At 39.1% G+C, this 27,862-nt stretch overlaps 1 protein-coding gene across 1 annotated transcript in view; it reads left to right on the top strand.

Annotated features, from left to right (window-relative positions):
- The first annotated feature begins 2,314 nt into the window (after positions 1-2,314).
- ATP10B (ATPase phospholipid transporting 10B (putative)) overlaps positions 2,315-27,862 on the top strand; it is a 49,474-nt gene continuing 23,926 nt past the window's right edge. The window contains exons 1-6 of the mRNA XM_040078547.1: positions 2,315-2,592; positions 3,635-3,829; positions 16,204-16,408; positions 19,868-19,953; positions 22,541-22,647; positions 26,223-26,354. Of these exons, the coding sequence (XP_039934481.1) occupies positions 2,318-2,592; positions 3,635-3,829; positions 16,204-16,408; positions 19,868-19,953; positions 22,541-22,647; positions 26,223-26,354 (1,000 nt within the window). The 5' untranslated portion in view covers positions 2,315-2,317. The remainder of the gene's footprint in view (positions 2,593-3,634; positions 3,830-16,203; positions 16,409-19,867; positions 19,954-22,540; positions 22,648-26,222; positions 26,355-27,862) is intronic.

Genomic DNA, 27,862 nt, shown 5'->3' with positions numbered 1-27,862 from the left:
AAATAGTTGGGACAAACACATTAAATATATTACCAAAGGAGTGCAATATTTTTTGTAGATTTCCTGCCATGCAGAAGATGACATAACACATCACACTTCCAGCAAGTTGGAATAGTCTTGCAAGAAGTCGTCTGAATTATAGAAAATTGTCATTTTACAGAAGGACTGTATCTCTGAGTCCTTTCTTCTTTCCTCTTAGGTGATCTGCTAACATTGATGGCACGTTTAGTATCCTTTATGTTTTAGTGATCTGAAATAAAAAGTTTTGTTTGCTTCTGCTGCTTTTTCACTCTCAGCACTGAAGTTCAGAGGTCAAGAAAGCCATTATCTCGCTGCTTTGATTATGCATGCAGTTATGTAATTCCCCCCACAGAGCACCTGCTGTGTTCTGTGTGCTTAGTGAGGACATCTCTGCATTTCCTACAACACATCCAGGTGCCCGATGGCAGCAATTGGCCTCTCTCTTCATGGATGTGACACTGTCTGACTACTGCCTTAAAGGCAGTTGGGAGGAGGGCTGATTTCCAAACTGACTAAGTCACTTCATTCATTCATTTATACAGTAAGAAATCTGTTGAGATGGAGTGCAGAGAGACCCTCTCCAGAATGTCAAGCAGGCTTGCCTAATTGTGATTTGTGAAGCTTTAGAATGAGTTTCCCAGGGGAAGTTGTGGAAGACATGATTCTATTATCGGTGAAGCTGCCTTAATTAGACTTGTCTGCTTTTATTTTTAGCAATATGCCTGAAATGATTGTTTTTTTCATTCATAAATTCTAAGGAATTTCAACCTACCTTGATGTACCTTAGATACAGAATGAGGTGCTCTGACAGGTGGTGTGTAGCTCTGTCACCTGCAACTTATATGAAGATAGAGATAGATAGATAGATAGATAGATAGATAGATAGATAGATAGATAGATAGATAGATAGATAGATAGATAGATGGATGTATAATGTGGTTAAATATGTATATAGTACAATAAGTATCTCGGTCACTTTTCCATCCACTCTTCAGATCTTAATTTAAGCTGAAATCAACTGGGAAGTTAACTGCTCAGAACAAGAACAAGGTGGCAAAATTTTCCAGGGGTCCAACCTTTAGCCTAGTAAGTATGAGCAGCATCATTTCACTACATTTTCACTGAGTGCTCACTGTGTGTTTTTTGGTAACCACAGACAATTGGATTTCTTCCTTTTCATTATAAAATCCTTCAGCACCACAGTTTAAAGATTACACTGCAAGGACAAGGCTCTGAGTTAGTACATGTTGAATCTAACTTTGATTTCAGTCAAATACTCATTCATTTGCACACTGACAGTAGTCTTCTCTTCTCCCAAGACTCAAACATGCACATATTTTTGAATATGATTTAGGAGCTTTTTTCCCTAAAGAAAGTCGCATTCTCTGTATTTCCCCCAGTCTAAATTATGTGGATTCAGTTCACATGTTTTGTTCAGTGGAATCTCGAAGCTGCACAAGGCCAGTGACTCATTTTTGGTTTGCTTTTGCACATTTAGTGCCTTGCCATTGTGTGGCAGTTTTCAGTTCTCAAACTCATGCTGTTTGAGTGAGGTTTTGCTGTGTTCAGATTGAGCGTAACAGCACCTATTTTGCGTGGCTGGACCCGAGCATCTGGATGCATCCCACCTGCAGTGAAGGTGTGTGCAAAGCAGGAGACAAGTTTTCAATGATAATAGGATTAGTATTGGGAGATTTAATTCCTTTATCTCTCCAGCCCATAAACCATCCATTGTTTTAGTGCTGGCTGGCATTTTCCTTTCAAATCAGATTTCTTTGAAGACTTTGGAAAACTGTTACCTGTGTGTAAATGTGATTAAGCTGGGGCTGCAGCTCTTTATTATCTGAGCTATTAAGATTCAACACTTGAACAAGTCCCACTATAAGTAAGAACGAACAGGAAAAGTATTGTAAGAAGTCAGACATTTTAAGAAAAATGCCTGAATAGATTTGGTGGCACTTTATAATTTGAAAAATAGGATACAGGATTCATTGAATAGCCAATGTTCACCGTTGTTAAATTGGCTTTAGCTATGTCAGAAAATAGATTTTAGAAATTTTTTTTGTCCCCAGAGATAGAAATAGATTTTCTCATATCGAAGATTTTGCTCTGTCTTTTATTCTGTGCATTCTCTGCAGACATTCTGAGATCGAAGAACATGCAATGTTCTGAGAGGGAGAATGGTCTTTGTATTAAACCTCTGCTTGCAAAACACGAAGGGAGTTTTCTACCAGGATGGAATTGGATTTCAGCACTTGTCACACATTTGTCTTTCAGCCTGCCATCCCTGCTGTGAATGGCTTTGTCCGTGGACTCAGCTTTGCACCGCTGGCAGCGCCGGGGAGCTCGTAGTCCCTCCCGGGCTCTATCAGAATCAACACCGCTGCTGTCTTCTGTCGGAGACAAACCAAAACTCAATCTAAACAAATGGAGGATTGTGTTGCCTGACAATGGGAGGCGGTGGAAAGACGGGAAACAAGTTTCTACATTTTATTCTAGAAACAGGATACAGACCACAAAATACACGTGGTTCACGTTTTTGCCCCGAAATCTTTTGGGACAGTTTCACAGGTAAAAAAAAAATCATTCAATGATCCATGAGATTCAAGAACTCTCTCTGAAGCAGTGATATTTGAGCGTGATGGACAAGGGATGCTTTTGTAGTTGCAATGGTACTAAAAGTTAGGTGATCATAATGTGTAACAAAATGGCACTGAAACGGCAGATTAAAGCAAGCACAGGGAGTGCTTAACCACTGCTGTGACCAGCTTTTTAATTGAATGCTGCAACAGTTCTCATTGTGAAAAAAAAAATCAAGTTTTTATTTAAAAATCCTTCTGGTTTTGTGTTGCATAAACCTCTGATTTTTAGAGCACAAAAATAATTGATTGGATGTGTTGAGACACCTATGAAATTCTGCGGATTTCAGCAGATGAGTTCTGATATATTTTTAATGTCACAAAGTGACTGTCTACCAATGTAGAAATAGTATATATATTTACATGCAAGTGCAAGGTCAGGTTTCTTTCCAAGTGCTGGTTTAAAATTATGTAAACCCCCCAAGCATAAAGGTTCAAGTGAAAAAGATGCCCAGGGAATCATCATCATAATAAAGAGAAATATATTATAAGAGAAGTTGTATATCCATCTCTAGCTTTGAAATTTTCATTCTTTATACTAGATTGGCCCATTCCTAGTTCAACCTGACATTTGCAGATCCTTCATGGATTCCTGGTGGAAACATTGCTGTAATTCATTGGTTAGTTTTTTAAGGTTTGTTTGGCTTTTGCTTAATTTTGTTCTCATTTTCAAGAGTGAAGTGGTGAGGGGCCATTAAAGACCTTGGAGATCCCAGCGAAAAATAATGTTTTTAACACGTGAGAAACCTGGAACTAGCTATAATTGCATGAAAATGTATGTCAGAGGCTCTTCTAAAGAAAAAAATTAGCATATTGGTTAAGCAACTGATTAATTCATCCTGGAGAAAGGAATAAGAAGGTAGAGGAGTGAAATTATTAATGCTCCTTTGACGCAGAATGGGAGGAAAGGATACATTAAGGAAAGGATACATTCTAATTTCTGACAATTTTTAATTTATTTTATACCTTTTCAGGCTGGGTAATCTTTACTTTTTCTTTCTGGTGGTTCTGAACTGGTTCCCACAAGTGGAAGTCTTCCACAGGGAGATTACAATGCTGCCTCTGGTTGTGGTGCTGCTTGCCAGCATGACTAAGGATGCTATTGAAGACTACAGAAAATACCAGTATGATAAGACAATAAACTTCACTAAAACCAGGGTGTATGACAAGTAAGTGAACTAAATCAATTGTTATGTTGCTCATCTGATTTTACAGTAACTCCCTCACTGACCTTTCAGAATACTGTAAGTTTAGAAAAACCATTACAATGTATTTTTTTCTACCTTTAAAAATGCCTTATTTATCTCACTTAGACCATCTCAATATCACTGGGGCTTTGTTTCATACCACAACACTGTGCGCTGACATCTACAGGTTTTCTTTCCAAGTTCTCAGAGCAGCTTGCCAACACATACAACATCCTCTCAGAGCACAAGGATCTGGAGAATAAATGGAACTTTCTCAAGGCTGGAACAGAAAACTGGGGCTGTACAGAAAGTTGGAACTATGTCTTTCAGATGTTTCACACTAAAACCAGTAATACAGAAATTAATGATCAAGGTAAATCATAATCAGGAGATGAAAGAAGTTCTAGGGCTTCCCATAAGTAGAGGGATCAATACAACCCGGCTTGGCTCTGGAGCTGGTGCAACACCTGCAGGAATCTGTTTGCTCAATAATGACTCAGAAGGAAGAAACACTTTCACGGCAATTCTTATTGCAACATTTCAATTTCATCAGAGTTTCTTGTCCAAGTACTAACTTGAGACTGCTTAACTTGTCACTACATCATGGAGCAAACAGGAATTTTCATTTAAAATAGGCTTAAATATTTGTTTGCTTTCCTTTTTTCAACTGCCCTTAAGCCCAGACCACAGAGAAAAAAATTGCTATAATTTACATACATGTCATTAGTTCTTCAGGACATTAGCCCTCATCTGTGCTGACATACCTATGTGTCAGAGGAAGACGGATCAAAGGGGCAGGGGTAAATGGGTGAGAGAGGAAGGTTTGGGGTCTGTCAGGGAGAAGGATCAGGCTGAGGGGCAATCAGGTACATTTCACTTCACTTGCTGGTGTCTGTGTGTGATTCCTCTGACTACAGAATCATCGGTTTACTTAGCTTTGGGGAATGGGGGCTGGTTGTTTGTTTAATAATAATCCATGTTACGGTCATGAAAACAAACAATAGATAGAGGAAATAAAAGAGAAATACTGTCTGTACTGAGGCTTGTAGCAATCTTCTGTTGACATCTGGGACGCGAAGCTCTGCCCATTACCTTTGAGCTTCCTGGCAACTCCCAGGGTTATAAAGTAATTCTGAAACTCCTGGGGTGACCCGTGAAAACCGTGTGTGTGTTCTCAGCTTTGCCACTGCTCTCTGTTAAAGCAGAGACACTTCATGAGAGCGGGGAGTTACAGCCAGGGAAATGGTCTAAAGAGGGCCTCCAGGCATCTGCTGACAGGAAGAACCAAACATTCAGGATGCTTTTGGCATACGTGAGGCGCAGCCGCCCCAGCAGGCTCTAGGAGCTGGTGCAGCTGAGTCAGGATGATCCCTGTCCCTGGGTAGGTAAAGGTTGGAGTGGAAGGGGCAGCCCTGGGCCTCGGACATCTCAACTCTTTTCTCCACCTTTTGGGATTCGTTTGGACTGTTGAACTCTTCTAACTTTGTTGGTTTTCAACTTGAAGCTACTTTTTGATAGAAAAACAAGATGTCAAGGAAAATTGTTCCAGGCTGCTTCTCTGCAATGATATGGAAAAGACATTTTTTCAAGGAAACCTGCTGCCAATGTGGTGCTTCAGACACGGAAATCCAAAATGACGAGCTGGAGAGGAGAGGAAAAGTAAGGAAAAGAAAGAAGAAAAATGAAAATAAACGTGTGATCATCTCCAATTTGCCCTTTGGAAGCAAGAAGTGGAAGGAAAATCCAAACAGATTCTATGACTCCAATGAAATTAAGACCACGAAATATACCATCTTAACTTTCCTCCCTAAAAACATCTATGAGCAATTTCATCGCTTTGCCAATATTTATTTTGTGTTCATTGCACTGCTGAATTTTGTGCCAGTGGTGAATGCTTTCCAACCAGAGGTGTCTCTGATCCCAATTTGTGTTATAATGGCCATGACAGCCATTAAAGATGCTTGGGAGGACTTCCGGCGGTATAAATTAGACAAAGAAATCAATCATATGGGCTGCTTCATCTACAGCAGGTAAGCTTCATATAGCTTTTATTACCAAAAACATTGGCTCAAGATCTTCTATCAGTGGTGAGGCATTTTGTTTAAAAATATAACTGCTGAAAAATCTCAGTCATTTGGTGAAATAGGGAGAAGTTATGGCCGCTATATATCAGCTGGTGTTTGTTCTCATACAGGGAAAGCTGAGGGTTTGGGGTTGGGGGTTTTTTTAAGCATTTTTGTACTGGGAAGTTAAGTTTGAGTTTCATTATATTGGTGTGTCTATCAGCCTCTTAGACGTGCAGTGCATAGAAAATAAGTTCTTAAAGAGCTACAAGCAGCTGAATTTCTAAGACATTTTCAAGGGTGGTTATTTCTATCAATAAAAGGTAGCACAGAACAAGATCTGTCATGGGACTTGTTTGCATTCTTAGATGCCAAGAAATCGCTCAAAAACCTGGCCCTTTGAACTACATTTTATTTTATACTCTACATTGTTAACTAGCTTTCAGTTATTTTTTCTTTCTTAGGCTGTATGTAAAATGAACCTGTAAAAACAGTCTCGAAATGAAAGATAGTAATATATGCCTCTGTTTAGTCACCTCTAAATGAATTAACTACAAGTGTCTGTGCTTGCTTCTTCCAAGTGTTTTGTGACCTCTTGCTTTTACGACATTCACAAGATTGAAAATAATGTTTTATTGTATCAAAACTGTTCTTTCAGCAAAGTAGAAAATTACTTCTCCCTGATAAAATATCACATCTGGGAGTCAGAAGTGCAAAACTTTCCGTCTCTGTGAATGTGCCTGTCATCCCTCAAATTAATCAACAGTGCTTTATATAACGTGCTTTCATGAGCAAGATCTTGCAGAACTCTGGCTTTTATCACATAGGGCTGCCATTTCTGTTTGTTTCTCCTGCATGTGTCTATCAGATTTTTATTTTTATGTCCTGCTTGTTAAACAGGAAAGCAGTAAGTTTGCTTGTTTAGGGGCTAAACTTAGGCCCACATATGGATAATGATTTGTCAGGAAAAAAGCTGCACTCTTCTCCTTGCCAGCGTAAAAAAAAAAAAAAAAAAACCACCAACACTGGCATTTTACAAATTTCTAAATATTGCGGATTTAAGATCTCTTCTGTGGTGAAAATGTCAATAATTGTAGCCCTTTGGGTAGGGTGGTAAACTGCCTCTTCTGCCTATCTTTGAAATTTCAATCTGATTGAATGTTCTAGCTTTCCCAGAGTTGCATTAGCCTATGATGCAATGGATTATTTGTTAATACTTGTTAAAAGCAGTACAGGACAGAATAAGTGGGGCAGTAGGTGTTAATTAATAAATCCACAGAGGGATCTTATTTATTTCTTCTTTATGCACAGAAACCATGGCAGTTTAGATCTGAAAGCCTTTTACCGTGGGAACATGAGAAGTAGAAAATACAGCAGAACTTGTTTTGTTTAAGGGAAAAATGTCCACCATTGAATTACAGCATATATTCAGATCCAGATTCAAGATTGTTGTGCAGAAACATGAGACGGGCCTGCCTTAAAATTGGTTATTCCATCCCATTAAAAAGATTTTGATCTATGAATCAGTCTTGTCTAGGATCTTGTCTTTCACCAAAGTTTTATGGCCCAAAAAGGTGGTGTAAGGGAAAGGAAAATGAGAAGGGCTTTAGACTACAGCATTCATCCTGTCTGGAAAAATTGTGGGTAATAACAATTGCCATCAGATCAGTCACTACAGCTTATTATATTATGAATAATTTCAGTCAGGCTCCTCTGGTGCTTTGGGAAGCTGATATTTCTTGTTCTTCTTGCTAGCTGCAAAGTCATGGAAGAGCATGTCTTCTAATTTTCTTCCATGTGAATCATGAAAATAGGTAATTGTTTTAGCATAGGTGAAAGTGTTTTTTGGGATACTGGAAATTTTGTTAATCTTGTGGGAAGAAAATGTTATTTCTAATAGAACAACCGATCTTCCATCCTAGATGAAATATTACTTAGATTTTAGGAGGTAATCTCGGAGTATATGCTGTCTTTATTTCAGATTTTAGTAAGAATTCTAACACCTGTTCCAAAAGAAATACAAGGGAAAACCAAACTTTTAGAGACGCTGAATGTTCTCCAAAACTTTCTTGAAGACCAGGGAAAATGCAGTAACTTGCCTTCTTTCAACACAGAGCAAGGGAAATTAAAATTAAGTTGGCTGGCCAGTAAACTTATTTATTCTAATTTTCTTTTCCCAGAGATCAGCTGAAAAAGGAAATCTAGTCTGCTGGTCAAATGAAAGAAAAGACACTTCCAGTAGTGTATTTAAAGAATGTTTAATTGAAAAAAATGAGAAAAAATTAATAGGCATTAAAGTGTCTTGGGGAGATGCAATAACCTAGATGTTGGATTGAGGAGCTTGTACTTTTGGAGCTAAATCTTTAAGAATCATACTCTGTAGACAAACTGCTGTGCTGTTGGAATGAACACAACACCAAAATGAGAGAACAAAAAATCCAATTGCAGACAGTACAGACCTATGTTAAAATGCCTGCTTTCTGATGGTGTTCCTTAAAATATACTTTGTCTACTTTAAAATTTTCCAAGCAAGGCGAACTTCCATTACTACAAAATGCCAAGGCATTTTATATGATACTACGCTTTATTATCCCTCTTTAATTGCATTTAAATTTCTCAAGTCACCTGATTTCATGGAACCCTAATTAGTTACACTCCATCCATAACAGTTAATTTAAATCTTCAAATATGTGATTTTTATCATATTCATTTTGTTGCACCCAGATGTGGGTGTGGGTCCGTAGTGATGCAGAGTCCCCAGGCAGGTGCAAATACAAGCCCTTTACTGCAAAAACCAGGCCCTTTTAAGCAATTAGCCCATTATCAGTTACACAGTTTTAAATCGCATCAAACATAATTCAACCAACTGCCATACTCCACGATGTGAACAGGCAGCGGTTATATAAATTGTTTTCCTACCCCAATTTCAGCTGAGTCTCTTTCCCACAGTCCTCTCCTACTTAGCCAAAGTAGCAGGCCTGAGCCATGATTTTACACGGCTTTTTTTTTTTTAAAGCCTTTTTTAATAAGGCTTTTTTATATGCATATATGCATTATTTTATATGCAACACCCAGAGACCTTTTATTCAAGAGTGGCACAGATTGCTCTTTTCATCCTTCTTGTCAGTCACTCCCTCCAAACCTACCATGGTTATTTTTCTCAAAACGCTCCTCAGTTTGTCATTAACTTACTAACAGGGGCCAGCGCTGAATGTGGTACACAAACCTGAAACTGAATGTCAATGCAACAGGTCCTAAAAGCTATTATTCAATTTTCCTAAAGTTCTATATACTGTTTGAGGAACTAATTGATATGTAATTATTATATAGCTTGGCTGTGATATACCCCAAGGGTTATATCAAGTTCTGTACATACTCCATAGCATACAGACAGGTTTTTGCATCAATTTCACATTTTTGGAAGACTAAACCTACCTTTTCCTCAGTGTTTTAGCAGACACTAAGATACAAATGCAAGGGCTATGCACAGTTCAGTATGGCACAGCAGCAGCCACAAAAAATATTATTTAAGCTATTCATATTTCTTAATTTTAAGAACCTAAATGCAGATATCTGAGACAGTGAGTCAAAGAAACCTTGTTTATATGCCTTGAATCATCCTGTGGACCTTTGGAGAAGTAGGTAAGCCAACAGGCATCCTAAATGAGGTAGCCTGATTACTCCTTCCATAGCAAATTCCTCTGTAATGCTTTCAGGCCCTGTGGTTTTTGGGTAGATCCTACAAGCATCAGTCTCCTTCTCCTCTCTAAGTCCATTGATGTCTGTGGGGCAAAAAATTCAGGCTGGCCTTCACTCTGACTCTGACTCTTTGTCTGCTTAGTGTAAGGTTTTACAACATTTAAAGGTTTTTGCATCAGCATTAACTCTGGGTTAGCCCTGGCACAGAGGTATGAAAAAAGTGCTCATAACTGTGTTGCATGAAATTAGAACTGCCAACAGCTGAAAAACTGGAAATGGCTTAGTCTGGACCCACTGTTTTAAAAGGGAATTAGAATTTTTTCAGTCAATTGAAGTATCGTAATTCTGGGCTGCAATTTTCTCTCTGACAGCAATGGAGATTTGCTTGCCTACAGGTGTCCATACATACAGGTACTTTGTTTTCTGTGAGAAGCTGGGCAGCAAAGGCAAATTTGAACCTTCTTCATACGCTCTGTTCAGCTGAATTTCTGAATGGAGGAGAGGTTGTGCCTTCCCCTGTCTGGGGTAGTGCCTGGGACTGGCCAGGGATGCAGGGACCAACAGAGGTACAGGGCAGCTGGAAAAGAACAGAGAAAAGGAGACAGAAATTGTCTGTCAAATCTCAGAGTTTAAAGAAAAACAGTTTTTCTCTGGACTAGGAAATATCATATGCAAGTCATTCAACCCAAGGTGAACCTGAAAGTTTGTACAATAGAAAGCAGGATGAGAGGAAAATCCCATGCTGCCAAGGCCACAGTGAGCAGAAAGATTTCTTGCCAACAATTTAAATTAAAGTGTTGGTCAGCAGCACTGAGTTTTCACTTGTTATAGAGCCTTTTCTTTCTGCTTTATTATTTTTGTTTTCTGGCAAAGTATAACTTTAAAGACTAGGAGCCTGCTGGAGGCTTTAGTGGGTTCATTTTATGCACAAAAAAAAAAAAAAAAAAAAAAAAAAAAAAAAAAAAAAAATCTAAAATACGTGTCCCTCTCGAAATGCCACCACAGGCAAAATTGCAATCAGTTTTGCTGGGCACAGCAATATCAAGGCTTCTACAGCTCAGTGGTACCTTCCCTGAACAGTGCAGGAGTCTCATCAGCTGGAGGCTGAAGTCCTCCTGAATAGGTGCATTCCTATGACAGCCACAAAACCTGTACTCAGAGCAGCTGCAAGCTACTGCCCCCCTGCCGAACGTCAAACATGAGTGTGGTGTTCTCTGGCAATGGGCATCCCCTGCTCTGTCATCCCTATAGTTTTTGTCTGGACTCCATGACACCTGGTTTAGCTGTGGATACCTGAATTAGCAGTGAGTTTGACTGAAGGCAGAAACAGTGCCTTCTGCTTGGGACATTCTTCAGCCTCCCAGTGAGCCGAGAAAACGTCCTTAACCAACAGGACACCCAGGTGTGCTATGTCACCATGACAGTGCTTGAAACCAGTGGTACAGAACCATGAATAAATTGAAATACCTCATGTGGGATAGGACGACTGCATTGTGAAAAATTTTGGGACATGCTGAACTGGCTAAATGCAAACCAACTCTCAGCTGGTCCAGGCAGCACCATTTGAAAATGGAAGAGCAGTGAGCTTGTGGTTGTTGTCAGTCAGGATGGATCACTACAGTGATCCTTGGTCTCTGTGGAAGAAAATCCATTAAATACATTACTAAAGCTACCACTGGTTTGTGTATTGCTTTGTCGGAGCCTTCTTCAAGATCTATTACCTGCCAAGGCATTTAAAGCTGCTTCACAGAAAAGGTGCAATGGCTTAGCAGACAGCAGCAGGAGCTAATGATTAAACATTAAGACCAAATAAATAAGAATCTCTGGCTTTGGCTCAGAGACTTGCAGAATCATGGTTTCATGGCATTAAGATTCATCCTAACTGTCCAAACTTTTAAAATACCTTTAAAACCTGGAGAGTGGCAGGTTCCCACAACGTGACCTCAAGAGCCACATGGTCATATAAGGATATGACTATCAAAAAAGCTGATGTAAGCTGTGCTTTCCAGAAACTTCACAAAGTAATGAGAGTCCCTAGAAACTAATGCTAATGATTAGGACGCATTAACTGAGTGACCTTGGAATTATGTGTTCCTGCCAGCTGGTGATGGGAAGAATTGTAACAATAGTATTTCGTCCAGGGCAGAAAAAAAAAGAAATAGACAAAACCCAGCATTTTATTAAATACAATAATCTACAATTTACAAAATTGACCTAGTAAAGTCTAAGTAATGTGCTGTTTACATTTTATTTTATTTTATTTTATTTTATTTTATTTTATTTTATTTTATTTTATTTTATTTCTTCAAAGGCAAGCCAAAAGAAATCCAAAGCTATTTGTATGAACAAATAATAAATTTATAAAGTTCTGGTACTTACTTAAGTTAATGTAAAAGCTTCAATTGGTTACAGAAGTTGAGCATAGGCTTGTACCATTGAGAAAATAAGTTACTTGTTATGATACCATAGGTAGTTTAAGCACATAAGATAGGCTCTGTCATTAGTATTGAGGAATTTGGAATGCCAGTATGATATAAGTTTATGTACTTTACTAGACTTTAGAAAAATTTTGTTCCACTTATTTTTAAAAGATGCTTTTGCTGTTTTAACATAGTGTTCAAATCCTGAGTTTGGCGCTGTGGAGGAAGGATGGGGCTGGGTAGAGGACTGGCCAGGGCTACATGCCATCGTTGGGGCTGCTGGGCTGACACAGAAAACCCCTCCTGCTCTGCGATGGCACCGTGGCAGGAGCCAGTGGCAAACGCACACGCACACTGCGGCACCTTCCCATGCCCAGGCAGGATCTGCAGCTCAAGAACATTATCAGCCAACTGCGCTGTACTCTGACCCTTGGACAGTGTTCAGAACAACTTCCTGTCTGATCTAGTGCCTTCCTTGAGTCCTAAATCCGCTCCTTTGTTGACAGGTTTTTTCTGTTTTGTGGCAGTAGCTCCTAATGATGAGGTCCTGAACATGAAGTGATCTTTGAAAATATTTTGTGAGGGGTTTGTGTGTAAAAGCTGATATAATCTTTGATAGCATAAAACTGTGCGAGATTTTTATTTACAAAAACAGACTGTGAAGGGTCAGCAGCTGTGTGATTCAACCTGTTGCCCGTGTAGAACCGGGACCCCAGAATATTGGTGTTTTCTATAAAATAGGTAGTACTTGAAGGAGGACATTTCCATAAATAGCATTCCAGCAAATTTACATACAACAAAATATAAGTATGTGGGTTTCTCTATTGATGACACTGATATATTTTTCTAGGTGCCATGACCTTGGTGGGAGGTATAGTGCAGAGCAAACAAAAGCTTTATTTTGAACTGCAAAGGATCCCGAGAGGGAGCTTGCAGTAATTCTAGGGAATAAGATTCACTGGACTAATTGTCTGATAAAATGTTTCAAGATGACAAAAAATTCTGAATATCTTTCTCTAAGAAAATCTAGGAGACATACATGCAGCGGAGTGCACGTGAAAATTTACTTTTATTTAATCTTTTCTGATTAGCAAAAAAAAAATTTTTATTTCCCTCCACTCACCATGCATTTTGATCCAGTTTTCGTTTGAAATTTATCATAATTGAATCCAAGAAAGTGAAATCAAATTGTTAACACAAAGTCAATAATATATTCAAGTTCCCCCATGATCTCAACTGCAGCAGGACTTTTTTATGGCCTGGGTTTTTTTCCCAGAAATGACTTCATAAAATCTTCTCAGGCCTTCTGTTCAGATTTGATGAGTTCAATTACAGTTCTGGCAGACATCATTTTGACTGTTCAAGGTCTCTTTTCATTGGCAGTATCCTCTGATGGGCATCATCATGACATCTATTAGCAAGGGAACTTTTTGAATGTGCTTTTGATAAAATGCCTGGTAAAAGAGAGAAGGGACTGAGCAACTTTTACATGTTGTCTTCAGTGTTCCACAGCCCTGATACCACATGCTACAAGAATCAAGCATCCAGATTCTCACCTATTGGAAATCACCACATCTTGTTTATTTTATTGGTTCAATACATTTGCCCTTTTTGTATGTTACTCGTCAGACTGGGTTTATTAAGCTCCTCTATTTATTTAGCAACCAGAGCTTGTGCTATTAACTTTAATCACTTAGCAGAAAATGGGCAGTGTTCCCAGTTACAGGAATTGCTAAAGGAAACTGCTCCATCTGAAAAATCTTGTTAGACAACTAGGACAGTGCTGCCGTGGGGTGCACTAGTTTCATCAAGAAGTACTTTCCTTCCTTTCATCTCCTGGCAATTCCCTGCAAAGTTGTAGAAAAGCTTTGTACTATAGCAGATTTTTAATCTTACTGATCCAGATGAAGAGTTTTGTTCAGGAGCAGAAAATGTGTATTCTTTGAGTACTGCTTGGGATAGAGTGACAGTTCACCTGAAAGCAGGTTTGGGAATTCCAGCACTGCCTGAACTGCAGTCCCTGTGCTAAGAAAGGCTTTTCCTCTGATCTGAAAGAGCTCATTTGGCTTTTCTGACTCTCTGTCTCCTCTGTAATTAGTGACTGGGTAGAACCCCAAAGCTTTACGTGTAATGTAGGTTTCATAGGGAATTATTGAAAAAATATTACAAATCTGTGATTTCTGTGGATTATTTGGGCTAATCTGGTTTCTTTCAGCTGATGTGGAACACAGCCAGCTGGACAAGGCTCTCTATAGCATTTTATGAGTGGGCAAAATCCGAAATATGCTCTGTAAACTTCTGAATTGTGCAAGAGTTGACGTACAGAGAGGTAGAATTGCCCTGCAGAAGCCACAGTAAACATTATATGCAAACTATAAATGGCATCCAAATGTCTAGGATAGCAAGACAAGACATCTACTTCCTCTAAACTGATCTTGTGCTCTTTCTTTCATGTTTTAAACAAACAAATTAAGAAGTCCTTAAAAAGATTGGTACTTACAGAGTTGATTTGTTATATTAACTTGGTATCTGCATTGCAGAGGATTAAATACTCAGCATACACTTTCTAAAATACTTTTCAAATAGAAAATTAGCTAGGTTTTTTTTTTTTAAATACATAGAAACATCTAATTAACGTACAACAAACCTCTGTTCTTCAGTCTTTTATGTCTGTTGTTTTGCAAAGGAAAAAGGACGTGCAGGTAAGTAGAGTCAGACAAAATAAGAAGAATGAAAAATTCAGGAAAGAAAAATTAATGTAAGATGAAAAAAATATTGCTACAACCACCATTGTTTAGTAAGTGCTTCAAAAGCATCAATAAAAGAATTCAGATAGTTAGATTGGGTTGTTTTTTTGGTTTTTTTGACAAAAAAGTGAGTACCACTGGAAATGGGAAGAATTTAACTTCTGGCACAACCTGTACACGTAATTGTTAGTTGGTGCTGTGTTGCAGATAAGGGCACAAGCCAAGTGTGAGGGTTTTCCTGGCAGCATGTGGCTGGCTGTGCTTTGCAGGAAGCCAGGAGAGCAGGTTCCCGGGAAGGAGCCCTTGGCCTGGCTGTGGAGCAGTGCTTGGATGTGTGCTTTGAGCTGCAGCAAAACACTTTATCTCTTCTACAACTGCTCCCCTTCTCATTATACAAACACTTCAGTGAAAGATAGTATTCTCCATGCAATAGATGAGGATGATTGAAAACTTAACCAAAACTGAGACTCTGAGTCATTACAAAAGGACTTTTATTGTCTGTCTGGTAAAGTTATCATGGGCATTTTCCCTCTCAAAGAGAAGGCATAAGATGATTCAGTTATTCATACTGAAAAAATAATTTCCTCTCAAGGAGTTAGAGGAACCAAGCCATTGTTGCAGTGCGTTTTTCCCATTAACTAATTTTAAAACTTATTGTGTTGTTTCTGGTCTGCTTAGATGGTTAAGAGCAGTTGAAGGATTAATTACTGAAAATGCAATGTCAAAAAAGTCTGCTATTTGCTGAACTGAGTTTGTTGATGAAATAGTAATTTCTTTTCCTTGAACCCCATAAGCTCCTTTTCTTCTACTCTTTTTGTTTTTGTTTTTTGTTAATTTAGAAGTTCTTTGTTTCTCACTTTAACTTTTCCATTAAATTTGTTGTACTTTTTTTTGCCTAATACTAAGGGATCATTTGTCAGCTCTGTACCTTTTGAAGCTGTTTCTGTGCTCTAAGCTCAAGATTTCTAACTACCTCTTGAGAGTTACAAACTGGAAAGACCTGAAGCAAGTGTGGCTGAGGTACCAGTTTGCTTCTTTCAGGATCTGTGTGCTGATGTTGGAAAGTATCTAGGAAACCGTCACAGTCAAAAAGAAGAATCTAAATTTCTTCAATAAGATACTCAAAAAATACCTCTGTTAGTCTGAACTACCTTCTATATTTTGCTGCACAGATTATAGGAGTAGTGCTAGAATGAAAGAGAACTGCTGTAAATATTTTATTCCATGTAAAGATTTCATTTGAATGTGACACATGGTGAAATGCTGCTATGGAAGTGTCTGAATCATTCATTTCTAGCTTCTCTGCTGGGTCCTTTAAAAAAAGGTCAGTGTGCCCCCATCCCCTATTTTCTCTTTCTGAAGCCCCACAGCGCAGCAGTCCTGCCTTCCTAATGTCACTCACCCCCGATACGCTTTTAATGCAACAGGGAGGAACGCGCTTACGTGGAGAAGTGCTGGAAGGATGTCAGAGTGGGGGACTTTGTGCAGCTGCAGTGCAACGAGATCATCCCAGCAGACATCCTGCTGCTCTACTCCTCCGATCAGAACGGGATCTGCCACCTGGAAACTGCCAGCCTCGACGGGGAGACCAACCTCAAACAGCGCCGCGTTGTGCTGGGGTTCAGCAGCCAGGTGAGTGTGAAAGTGCAGCCCACGGGCACATTTGTGTCCAGCTACGGCCACTGTGCCCCAGCAAATGGCCAAACACGGAGGGATTTATTTCTGCGTGGCAATTGGAAGAAAGCCCATGGTCCCCTGCCCATCCGTGGGTTTGCTCGTGGATTCTGTCTCTGCTGTGGCTGACAGACCACATTCACCTCTTAGGCAGGTGGAGGTGTGGGAGCCCAACTGGGAGCTGCTCTAAGGCACACTGGGTGGGAAAAAGTTAGAGAATGGAATCCTGTGTGGGAGTACATTGAGCAGTTTAATAGGAACTCAAGGTAAGTTAAAATTTAAATTAAAGGTTATATGTTGGACGTCAGTTTGTGATTCAGTTTGAATTCTTAAAATCACCTTTTTTTTTCATAGATATTCTTGTTTCCTTTTTACAATTTACTGCTATATTTGCTTGGCTCATGTTGGATAAACCTGAAGAAAACTAGAAAATATGACTTAGGGAGAGTTGTTATATTTTCAAGTATCTTTAAAAACACAGCAGAACAATTTTTTAAATAACCCAGAACAAGTTTAAGGAGTGGCAGCATGTGAGGAGGAAAACTTTGTTCCATTAGAATCACTCCAGCAGACAGGAAATAAAACCTCACAGATAATTCTAGGAATTACATTAATTTATTTAGCAATTAGCATTAGTGCCACTAGGAAGATCTTTCCTGTTACCTCCAGTGTTATTTGCTTGTTGTTCAAATGGAAATCACTTTGCAAAGACAATTAAGGACCTTCTCATACTGTGGATGCCATAACACATGGCACAGGCTTTTTCTAGTGCCTTTCAGTGACAATGAGGGAGAGTTTTTGTTCCTGAGAAACACTGGAAATTTTAATATGTAGAGATTTAACAGAAAAACAGTAAACTGGCTACTTAACATTTTTTTAAATGTTGCATTTTTGTTATGTAGTTCTAATTTACATTAGGTTTTCTATCTATTTTTTCTCTTAGAGGAGAACAGGGTGCATTACCATTACACAAAATGCAAACTTTTGCCTCAGTTGTTCATAATGGGAGGAAGTCTCTCACCATATCAGAAAATACCTACGTGCTAAATTATGCCCCGGACTGTTTATTCATGGTGATTTTCTTTAGACTTTTAGTTGTTCTTGAGATAAACTGTATACCTAGCAATGCCTATACTTAAGAACTCCTGTTACATTAACAGAGTGGAGTGCAATTCTGGCCACGGTGACAGCCAGTGCTCAGGAAGCTCAGCGCTGACAAAACCACCTGTATTGTGATGTGTTTGTGTAAACAGTGCAGGTTTTAGTGTGCCAACTTCTTCCTTGTCCTTTGAGCTTTGCTTAGTCCTGTGATTTATGAACTGTGTAACACCCCCTCAGATAACATTCTGTCTATAAAGTGACTCTTTAAACAGGGAGGAAATACATACGGGCTGGGGTTAGTTCTTCAGTTTAGGATGCAAGAAATGTGGAGAGAGACTGTTTACAAAGGACAGGACAAGGGGGAATGGCTCCAAACTGGCAGGGAGTAGGTTTAAATGAGATATTAGAAGTAGTCCCTCCCTTTGAGGGGGGTGAAGCCCTGGCCCAGGTTGTCCAGAGAAGATTTGGGTGCCCTATCCCTGGAAGTGTCCATGTCAGGTTAAACTGGGCTCTGAATCAACCTGGTCTAGTGGAAGGTGACCCTGCCCATGGGAGGGGTTGTAACAGTTGATCTTTAAGGGCCCTTCAAACCCAAAGCATTCTGTACTTCTGTGATATGTTTAGGAATATTGAATACAATTCTCTGTAAAAGACTGAGAGAAAGGATTATTAGATTCTTCATTTTATGACATTTTCTAACTTGAATTTTCAACTGTAAAATTCTTGTCAGCAAAAGAAAAAAAAAATTGAGACAAGAAACCTTCTTCTGTACCCCTTTCTATCTAAAAGCCTAATAGTTTTCTTTTTTGGCAGTAAACATTCCAGGTGACTTTTGTATCTTCCTGTTCTCCTGTTGTACAAATACTCCTAGCAAAACAAAGTATGAACTGATTTTCTTGTTGAGTTCATGGAGCTGAACAAGATTCAGCAGAGGTGAATATTCTCTCTTAAAAGACATTCTAAAAATACTCAGTCAGATGGGTCAGAAGGTATGCAAAATGCCCTTATATTACTGAAGCTTTTATATGTCCTCCAACAATTTTTTTATCATATTCTCTACTTTTTTGTACTTATATAAATGTATATAGTAAAAAAATTAATATATGTACTGTCTATGAAAAAAAGAACAAGAGATAGAAAATAATGTAAAAATTAAAGCACAGTGCTTGCTTTAGAAAAAGATAGGGAGGCCCAGGAGCAAATTTGATTTCCAGCTTTCTTAACAGAGGATTTTGTATTAAGTGAGCTTCAGTTCTTATAAAAATTCTGTAGCACAGCAATAATTATTATCTTTCACGTTTCTCACATACCATTTTATTACATTTTCAAAATCAAAAATCAAAGTTCTCTGTATTTTTTAGTTAGTACTAAATCACCACTTGGTGATTTAGTATGGCAGTCAAGTACCTCTCATTCTGCCTGCTTTCTGGACCTCAAGCTGTTTCCCTGAACACTGGGGAGCTCAAGTAAAATTGTGTGACTCAGTTCAGCTCGAGACTGAGTGAGCCCTTAGCCTGAAAAGCTTTTGTCTCCTTTTGTGTCTCCCAGGAGTGTGGGTTTATTCTACTGCCTTCCCTCTTCTGGATTTGTTCATCCATTTTAGGGTTGGGTGATGGGGGTTTTATGCTGTTAATCTTGCTTTTAGGTTTTTTTTTTGATTATGATACATTCATTCAAATGTGTGGTCTCTCTACGATTACACCATCCTGGACAGTAACATAAGTCTTCTAGCACAATCAAAAATCCTGTTAACGATGGTTGATGACTGTTTTTCTTTTATAAGTTATCTGAGTATTTCATAGAACCATAGAATCCCAGAATGGTTTGGATGGGAAGGAACCTTAAAGTTCATTTTGTTCTAACCCCCTGTCAGGGGCAGGGACACCTTCCACTATCCCAGGTTGCTCAGAGCCCCATCCAGCCTGGGATGGGGCAGCCACAACTTCTCTGGGCACCCTGTGCCAGGGCCTCAACACCCTCACAGGGAAGAATTTCTTCCTAATATTTAATCTAAATCTACTATCTTTGTTATATTTGCTTTAAATGAAAACAGATATTTTCACTAATTGGCATCTGTGATGTCTTGTCCAATACACAGCATTTTCTTCATTGAATTTAACCAGTTGTTATTCCAAGAGGAGGAAATACTCAGCCCATCTGAAGTTTTGCTTCAGGCTGAATGAGCTAAAATGACGTTCTCTCTCTCCTAGGGCAAGTGCTCCAGCCCTGGTACTCTAAATTAAGCTTTTCTTAGTGTTTAGCACTTCAAACACTCATTGGGTTTGACACTCATTCTCAGTGTGTTTTCTCTTGTAGGATACTGTGTTTGAACCAGAATTTTTCCAAAACACCATCATCTGTGAAATGCCAAACAATGATCTCAATAAATTCAAAGGTTATATGTAAGTACTTGTTATCCATAAATACATTTTGGATCTGTACTTTGAGATTACTCTTGGAGGAATTCCATGGAAGGAACATATTTTGAGAAAATTGATGGTTGTCCCTATTATCTATTCCCAGATTCAGAAGTCAATATAAAATGTAGACTTGGACTCTGTTTTGTGGCAAGGTAGAACCAAGGCTTGGTATTGCATTTGCAGTTGTTTCATACAAACTATTTTCACAAAGCTTCAGCTCTCTTCAAAACTTAGACATGAGCTCATTAACATTTGACCTGATGATTAGACTAGGCTAGACTTTAGATAAATCCTTCTAATTGTTTACAGGTATCCAGCCACATGGCTCTAGTTTCTTCACATTTATGGCCACAGGGAAAAGGTCTCCAAGATCTAATAAACAATCCAAAGTTTCTTCTTATGAGAAAGGTAGAAAAAAACAAACATGCATGCAAAATGCTATTGAGCCAATGCACTAGACTAAGTATAAAAAGGTAGGATAGGTTTCTTTTTTGTTTTTCTTCATTAAATAATTCTGGCACAGGCATGACAGCAAATTCAGCAGATTTAGCCCCATTTATGAATTATAAGGCAAATTCTATGTCATGGCTCATGTCCTAAAATTCTCTTGCCCTCCAACTCAGAGAAGCCTTTCCCAAGGACCTCTTCAGGGCAGTCCATGCTTATTCCTACAGCACAGCAGAGAATTGTCCAAAATACCTGCTGCCCCATTATAATGCAAATAATTTAACTGCATGAATATTCTGGCATCATCATCCATGCCCCAGCTTTGCTAAGCTTATCAGTAGCTAACCTAGGAGCTAATGGCTCTGCAAGAAGCAGTGAGAGGGTTGTACCTGGAGGAGCTGAAAAAGGCTGGCTCTGACACAGCAAACCAGACTCTCTCCCATTAGCACTGACCGTATCTAATCTGGTTTTGAGGTTGTGCCCTGTAAGAATGGTGCCTCTAATAGCAATGCCATTTCTCCTCTGCTGCAATATCTTACAAGGGAAAAAGAGGTCAAGTTTGTATTGATTGCTGGCTGTGGTTGTTGGCTTCAAGGACCACTGGGTATAATCTAAATTGAAGCAATCCCTCCAATTAGCAAAGAGCACTGAGATTATAGAAATGTGGGATACATGCCACAAGAAAACACGCACAAGTACACACCCTTAGGATGCAGGACTGGTTTCAAAATATTCAACTCTCAACTGAAAGTCTGTAACAGAAATCTCTTCGGTGAGTGCCTATTATCTCACTAGATGCAATTAGCTGCCTTCCTCCCCCCTCTTCAGGGATAGAAGAAAGAATTTGCTGGGGAAAATTACTTGCTAAGACTTAGTGGAGTTTCTGTCTTTGGTCTGCTGAGATTTGAGTTATTTTGTAAACACAAATTACTTGGAGCAAGCTACCATTTTCTCAAAGAACCCTTAATAAATTATTGAGGCTGTATTGCCTTGCTATAAAATAACAGCAGTAGTCTCTTTTAAAAATGATAAGAAAACACTTTGTGACATCCATCTGACATGCCCGATCACAGAATATGCTGTTTGAGGGGATGCAAGAAGGCTTCTATTAAATAAGTTCCCCAAGGCTGAATTTAGATTCCAAGAAAAACAGATTTCTGGCATTACGTTTTTACAATTCTACCAGTTGTAGGTTGTTGGCACCTACGCCTTTTCCCTGGTCTAGTTTAAGTTATGTGATCATGTGCAGATGCAGTTAGACATAGCTTAGTTCTGATATAACACCTAGCCTTGCCCTTCATTTGAGAAATGAGACTATTTACTGGTAAATGAAATGAAAAATACCAAATAGAAAGTAGAGAGAAATCATTATTCTAGGAAAAAAAGTCTTTTCCAATCCTCACCTTTACATAACAAAACAAGAAAAAGTATCTGGCATGCAAGCTCCCAGCTTTGTTAAAGATCTCAGGAGAAACCTACCAATGTAAAATAAAAGCTGTGGGTAGGGGTAGGTGTGTGCCATTAATTTTCAGAGGCAAGTTAACAAATTGCCTGCCTGATAGAGCGCCAACCTTATGGTTTTCACCAGTTTGTTCTGCAAGCAGAAGGATCTGGTCTGTGATGGGGCATCTTTAGCCAGGATGAAAATCTTCTATCCAGAATGGGAATGAGGAAGAGCTCCTCAGCCTGACGGCTGCTCCAGTGAACTGGGATTCACAAAGACCTTTGGTGGCTGACATAGTGACAGAGGCTCTTGCAGGGTGTAGATGTATTCATCTGAACCTCTGCTCATCTTTCTAAAATAAATTTGTCTGTAAGAGGTTGCAAAATGACTCTTGTTTTCTTTCATAAGATATTGAATCTGCCAGATAAGGTTCCAAGAGAAAGCCAAACTTGCTTTGTATTGACATTACGCATTGTGCAACTGGTCTTTAAAAGAAAGACTTGGACTTCTTGGTAACTTTTTGCTGGAGTCCTCCTTGAAAGTGAGGGAAATAAAAGCAAAATAGGGCCTACAAAATTACTTGATTTCAACTTGACACAGACATGCACACAAAAATTTTCTTGAACACTTCATTAGAACAGAAAAACTAATTGCTCTGTTTGATTATATTTCTTCTAGGGAGCAGCCAAACCATGAACAGGTAGGTTTCAACATTGAAAACCTCTTGCTTCGTGGATGTACAATCAGAAATACTGAGGCCGCCGTAGGAATTGTTATATATGCAGGTAAGATGTACTTTTCATTTAAGTAAACTGAGAATTTCCCTGTAAATATCCTTAGGAAAATAAGTATAGTTTAATATTGCAATATAATTTGACATTTTGTTTTAAAACTGGTAGTGCACAGAAAAAGTATGTAATTTTTTTTAAGTGAAGGTATTACTCATCCATCTCCAAAGCCAGCAAGTCTTGCACTGGGTCTTTGGCAAGTGGCAGGATCCTTGTGCATGTCAAATATCTTGTAAAAATATCCAGACAAGTGAAAAATTGCTCAGGTGTATTTAACCCTCAGCTCTGGCTACACTACTAATTCCATCTGTCATAAAATCTACACAGCTGCCCTAAGGGAGGTCTCACTGGCTCCTCAGGGTAGAAACTGGAGCAGCTGAAGATCTAATTAGAAAGAAAAAAAAAAGTCATCTGTGAATTTCATCCATCCATTCAGTCTGTGCCAGTGCCAGCACACAGGAGCCAGTGAGGCAGCAGCTGGAGGTGACAGAACAGGCAGCAGCAGCAGCACAGGTTTGTGCTGACACAGACGTAGTGTGTCTGCGCAACCGTGAACTTCATGCAGGAGAACACGGACAAAGAAAGACTGTGTTGGTGCCCAGACCACATGCGGCAGTGCCAGGTTCAGCACTGGGTCATTTCATCTGTTTCTCAGCATCTTCAGCCTTTGGAGTGTTACCTCTGCTTTTATTCAGTGAGCATGATTTATCATTGTCTCTGCCAGCTGTGCCCTCTTATGCATCAGATAGCGTGTATCAGCTACCCTCTTCTTTGTAGATTAAATAAAAGTCAATTCAAACACAACAACTAATCCCATTAGCTATTGTTATCTTTCCAGTAGAGTTATATTAAATGTTTTACGTCTAATCAGCAGCAAGGGGTTCAGGGTTGAGCCACCTAAGAGAGAAGAGAATTCTCACCTTTACAAGAGTCATTTAGCTCAGGTTAATCTCCACAGCCTGGAACAATTTACCTGACATCAGACTGTCTATTTCACTGCTGCACAGCTGGGCTCTAAGTGTCTGTAGCTCCCGTATGTTCCCAAGGTTGCTTTGCCTGTGTCTTTCACTGCATGTCCTGTGAACACCACACACAAGGGTAGTGCCCACCAGGCAGAGGAGAGCCAGAGCCAAACTCAGCAACCTTCCTTTTTCAAAGTAGCTACTGTAGAAAAATCTCAGTAGGGATCATTCTCGATGTAATTGGCGTAATTTATCTTCCCTTCTCCTGTTGTAGTTCCTAATTTTCTTCTGTTTAGCTCAGATTTCCCTTTGACCACCAACACAGATCCTAATGTGGATCTCCCTTTATGTTGCTTAAGCTGCCAGTAGCAAAGGTTGGAGTTGTAAAGTTATTCCCAAGACATGGTGGTTTTCATAAGAGTAAGTCTTCAAATCAGATTCCAACTGAGTTCTTATTGTTAATGTCAGCATAAAAATTATTTTTTTTTTCCTAAAAATAGACTGGCTTCAGTCACCATCAGCCTCATTTCTAGGGTTCTTTGACATTGGTTATACTCTGGCTTTTAATCATAGTCTGTGACCTTTTCTGAGCAATCAAGATCAGCCACATAATAAGATGGCACACTTTCCATTTTTATGACTCTATTACTCCTCAAATTTTCTTTCTAATGGAAGCCTTTGTGAGGAGTACAGCCATCACTTAGTGCGATTTCTTGGTCTGTGCAGTTCTCATCTGACCCCAGGATAGTTATACTTTTCATGGCTACCCAAATTGTTCTACACAAAGCAATAGCACTAAAACACAAAAACCTCATTACAGAGAGACAGCCAATGTAGTTTTCCCCCTTGTGATTGGGACAGCAGTAAGAATTATATGTTTTTCATATACTAAAGTACCAGAAAGAAGTTTTAGATGAGCCCATCAGCACCTAGAAATAGAGAGACAAGGTACCATTGGGGTGGTAGGCGAGGTGCTGTGTTCTACAGCATAAGAAAGTGGGAGGATTAGAGGAGAACAAAGCAGTTTATTCCTCATATTTCTGATTTTCTTTTCCTTACAAGGTGATTACTGTGTTATAGAAGTGTCCTTTTTCTGATGATCACCTGAAGTGGAAAGGAATGTTAGAACTGATATTTGGAAAGAAGTTCATCACAATTTCTTCCTGAAATAAATTTGCCAACACTTCCTTGAGGGTTTTCTGGGATGGACTTGAGGGCTTTGGCTTGTATTGATTTCAACACAGAGCGTTCCATTACACCTGACATAAGAGAAAAGTGAGGAATAAGATTCACAAAGCTGCTGGAGGAACAGAAATGCAAGCAGCAATGCCCTCCCCTCCCCTCCCCTTCAGTGTAGCTCGGTGGTTAAGAGATTTTGTTCACCAAGGGGAAAGCTTAGGGCTTGTTCCCAGCTCTGCCTGCATGGGAGTGAACACACATCTCCTGCTTCACAAGCTGTACACTGAATAGCTGCCTAGATGGAACAAGAGGGTTTGTACTCATGTGTGAGTTGGAAAGACAGGAGCACTGGTGGTATGAACTGGTCCCTCTGACACAGCTCCAGGTTGTGTAAATAATCACATATTCCTTGGAACAGTAAGCCAGGAGCTGCAGCTCTTGAGTGAATGTCCTGGACATAAGGCTGGAGAGTAATTTTCTCTCTACCTCTCTTCTTAATTAATAACCGCTGATGTAAACCTGGAATGAATCCAGCATGTGTGACTGAACTGCACCTAACTTCCAGTTTTTGGGTTAAATCACTTCCCTAGAGAAAGCTAAAAGGCAGCTTGGAAAACAATCCTTGTCACACACATCATGAACATATAAATGAGAACTAAATACAAGTCTGCAGGGTCTGTATTTTCAGGGAAAAGGGCTGTAGAAATAAACATAAAAGTTACCATTTAATATAACAGCAGATGGTGTCCAGATATCCCTGTTGTGGAGCCACAGTTTAGATAACATTAATAGAACGGAAAAAGTAATTTCTGCTTCTTGACTTCTTGCAGCACTCCTCTTTTTTCATTATTAGTATAGCAGCTCAATTCTAACTCACTAAGTTAAAGGATTGGGGTTTTTTTTATTTTTCATGCTACTGTTTTGTCAGCACTTTACAACCAAATAGTGAAAAACTAAATATTATTGTATTTCACTGACTTGTTGAATTTTATTTAACATACAAAATGTATCTAATGGTTTTTGAATTGCTGCTGAAAAATATTCAAATGTAGGTTTCAGGAATCTGTATAGCACCTAAAAAATGTGTTTATAAAATGCAAGACTGTAATACTACTGTTCATTTTTTTTTTTCTTCTCATGGATATTTGGCTTTTGATAATTTATATAAACCTTATGATCCTACTAAATCTGCTGTCATTGGGACAGAAAAATGTATATGGCAGCTGAAATCTGTGATATATTGGAGGTTTTTGGTAAACTTCAAGATTTAGACTCTGATGTAGTCAGTCAAATAGGAAGACAGACAAGAAAAGTTCTGAATGACAACATCAGTCATCTTGCTCTCATTTGGGGAGAGAATACTATGAAAAAAAACCAAACCAAAATACAAAATATTGCCTAAACATGATAATATTCATTTGTGTTTTGAAGGTCATGAAACGAAGGCCATGCTAAATAACAGCGGTCCTCGTTACAAGCGCAGCAGGATAGAGCAGCGGATGAATATGGATATTTTCTTATGTGTGGGACTCCTGTTTGTGATGTGCCTTGTTGGAGCTGTAGGTATGAAGCACTGACAAAAATCTTTTTCCTAAATGGTAACTAAAATTGACGTTATAGACATGAGATCTACAGATGAATGCTCTTGGGGTCTTTAGGCTCCTTGATGTTCCCAACAGGTGAGTCAAAGTGGCAAATCTGAGCAATTCAGATGAAGAAAACATGGCAACAAATGTTTCAGATAGGAGTCATCCCCACCATGGTATAATACATGAAAAGCAGGAGAAAGCCATCCTGTGACTGCATTGTAGGAATCAATATTTGTCAGCTGAGATCTTCCTTCCTTCCTGAGTGCTTCCTGAGGGGGTGTTTGTTCCTCGTGCGTAAGAGCAAAAGTAAAATGATTTTGCTTTATGTTCATTTCAGTAGTGTCTTCCTCTAATATGTTTGGGAGTTATCTTAAACAGAGACACACAGTTTGGAACCCATGAGCTCCTCATAACTAATTCATTCAGTTTACATCCTCCACAGCTTCCTTCCTTCTCAAAAGCCCCTTTACATCAGGCTGTGAAATGGAATAATTGCTTACATTGGAATAGCCTGCATTTTTCTGGGGTCCTTGCAGATGAGCACATGTGAATTTACTAGCTGGAGTTTACTCTGGATTTTAGTGTCTGGAGTTTACTGGATTGGTAATCTCAAAAAGATCATTTCACTGTGTGTAAGCACCTGCTTGCCTTCCAGCTCTGATTGCAATCTGTCCCAGGCAGGCCAGAATAGGATCTCATCATTTGGAGCAAAGGACCAAATTTTAAATCTACTGACTTTTGAATGGGGCAATGCTTTAAAAAGATAACAGGGGCTCCCATGAGCCCCTTCTTCTTTCAGTGGATTTTGTTTCAGTGAGAACTTGCTTAGTGCCCTGCTCTGATTAAGCGACAGTCAAATCAGGTTTTCCTTTGCCTGCCCTGGAGGTGTGTGATGTGCCACACCAGTCAGTCATCAAGTGCAATACCATGGGAAGCAAGGACCATCCAAAACAGATGAACAATTAAACTGACTTGATCACTTCTTTAGTATTACTGCTTCATGTTGCAGTCGGCCTTTTTGGCACCAAAATGGGATTTCAATTTCACAACTGAGCTCTGTGTGAGAGAGAGATTTTATTTCCTTGTTCCCTGGCTGCTGTCATGTCGATTTAGAGACTTGCCTTGTCTGGTGTGTAGTAGTAGTAAAGTCTTGAGTAGTAAAGTCCTTCAATTTAAGATTAGAAGAAGTCTCTGATTAAAAAATCAGCATTTAAAAAAAAATTTGTCTGCTCAGGTTTAAAAAAAAAAAATAAATCATAGTCTAAGTGAAACACGTAAAGGAGTAAAAAGTCCATTAGCTTTCATCCATCAAATATGTCCAGAGGCTGTACCATGAGTTCTTGCGTTGCAGCCTTGTCTAAATGTAGGGTTCTAGGAAAAAGTATCACTGGTGGATCAGTTATCAGGATTGGTTTTGCACACAGTGATAAATTGGGGTAAGAAGTGGCATGCAGAGCAGAATTGTCCTTGTTCAGGTGTGAC

Source organism: Hirundo rustica, chromosome 14, assembly GCF_015227805.2.
Source record: "Hirundo rustica isolate bHirRus1 chromosome 14, bHirRus1.pri.v3, whole genome shotgun sequence".
Lineage (NCBI taxonomy): Eukaryota > Metazoa > Chordata > Aves > Passeriformes > Hirundinidae > Hirundo > Hirundo rustica.
The sequence above is the reverse complement of the archived record's forward strand: the minus strand, read 5'-3'. Positions and strand labels throughout refer to the sequence as shown.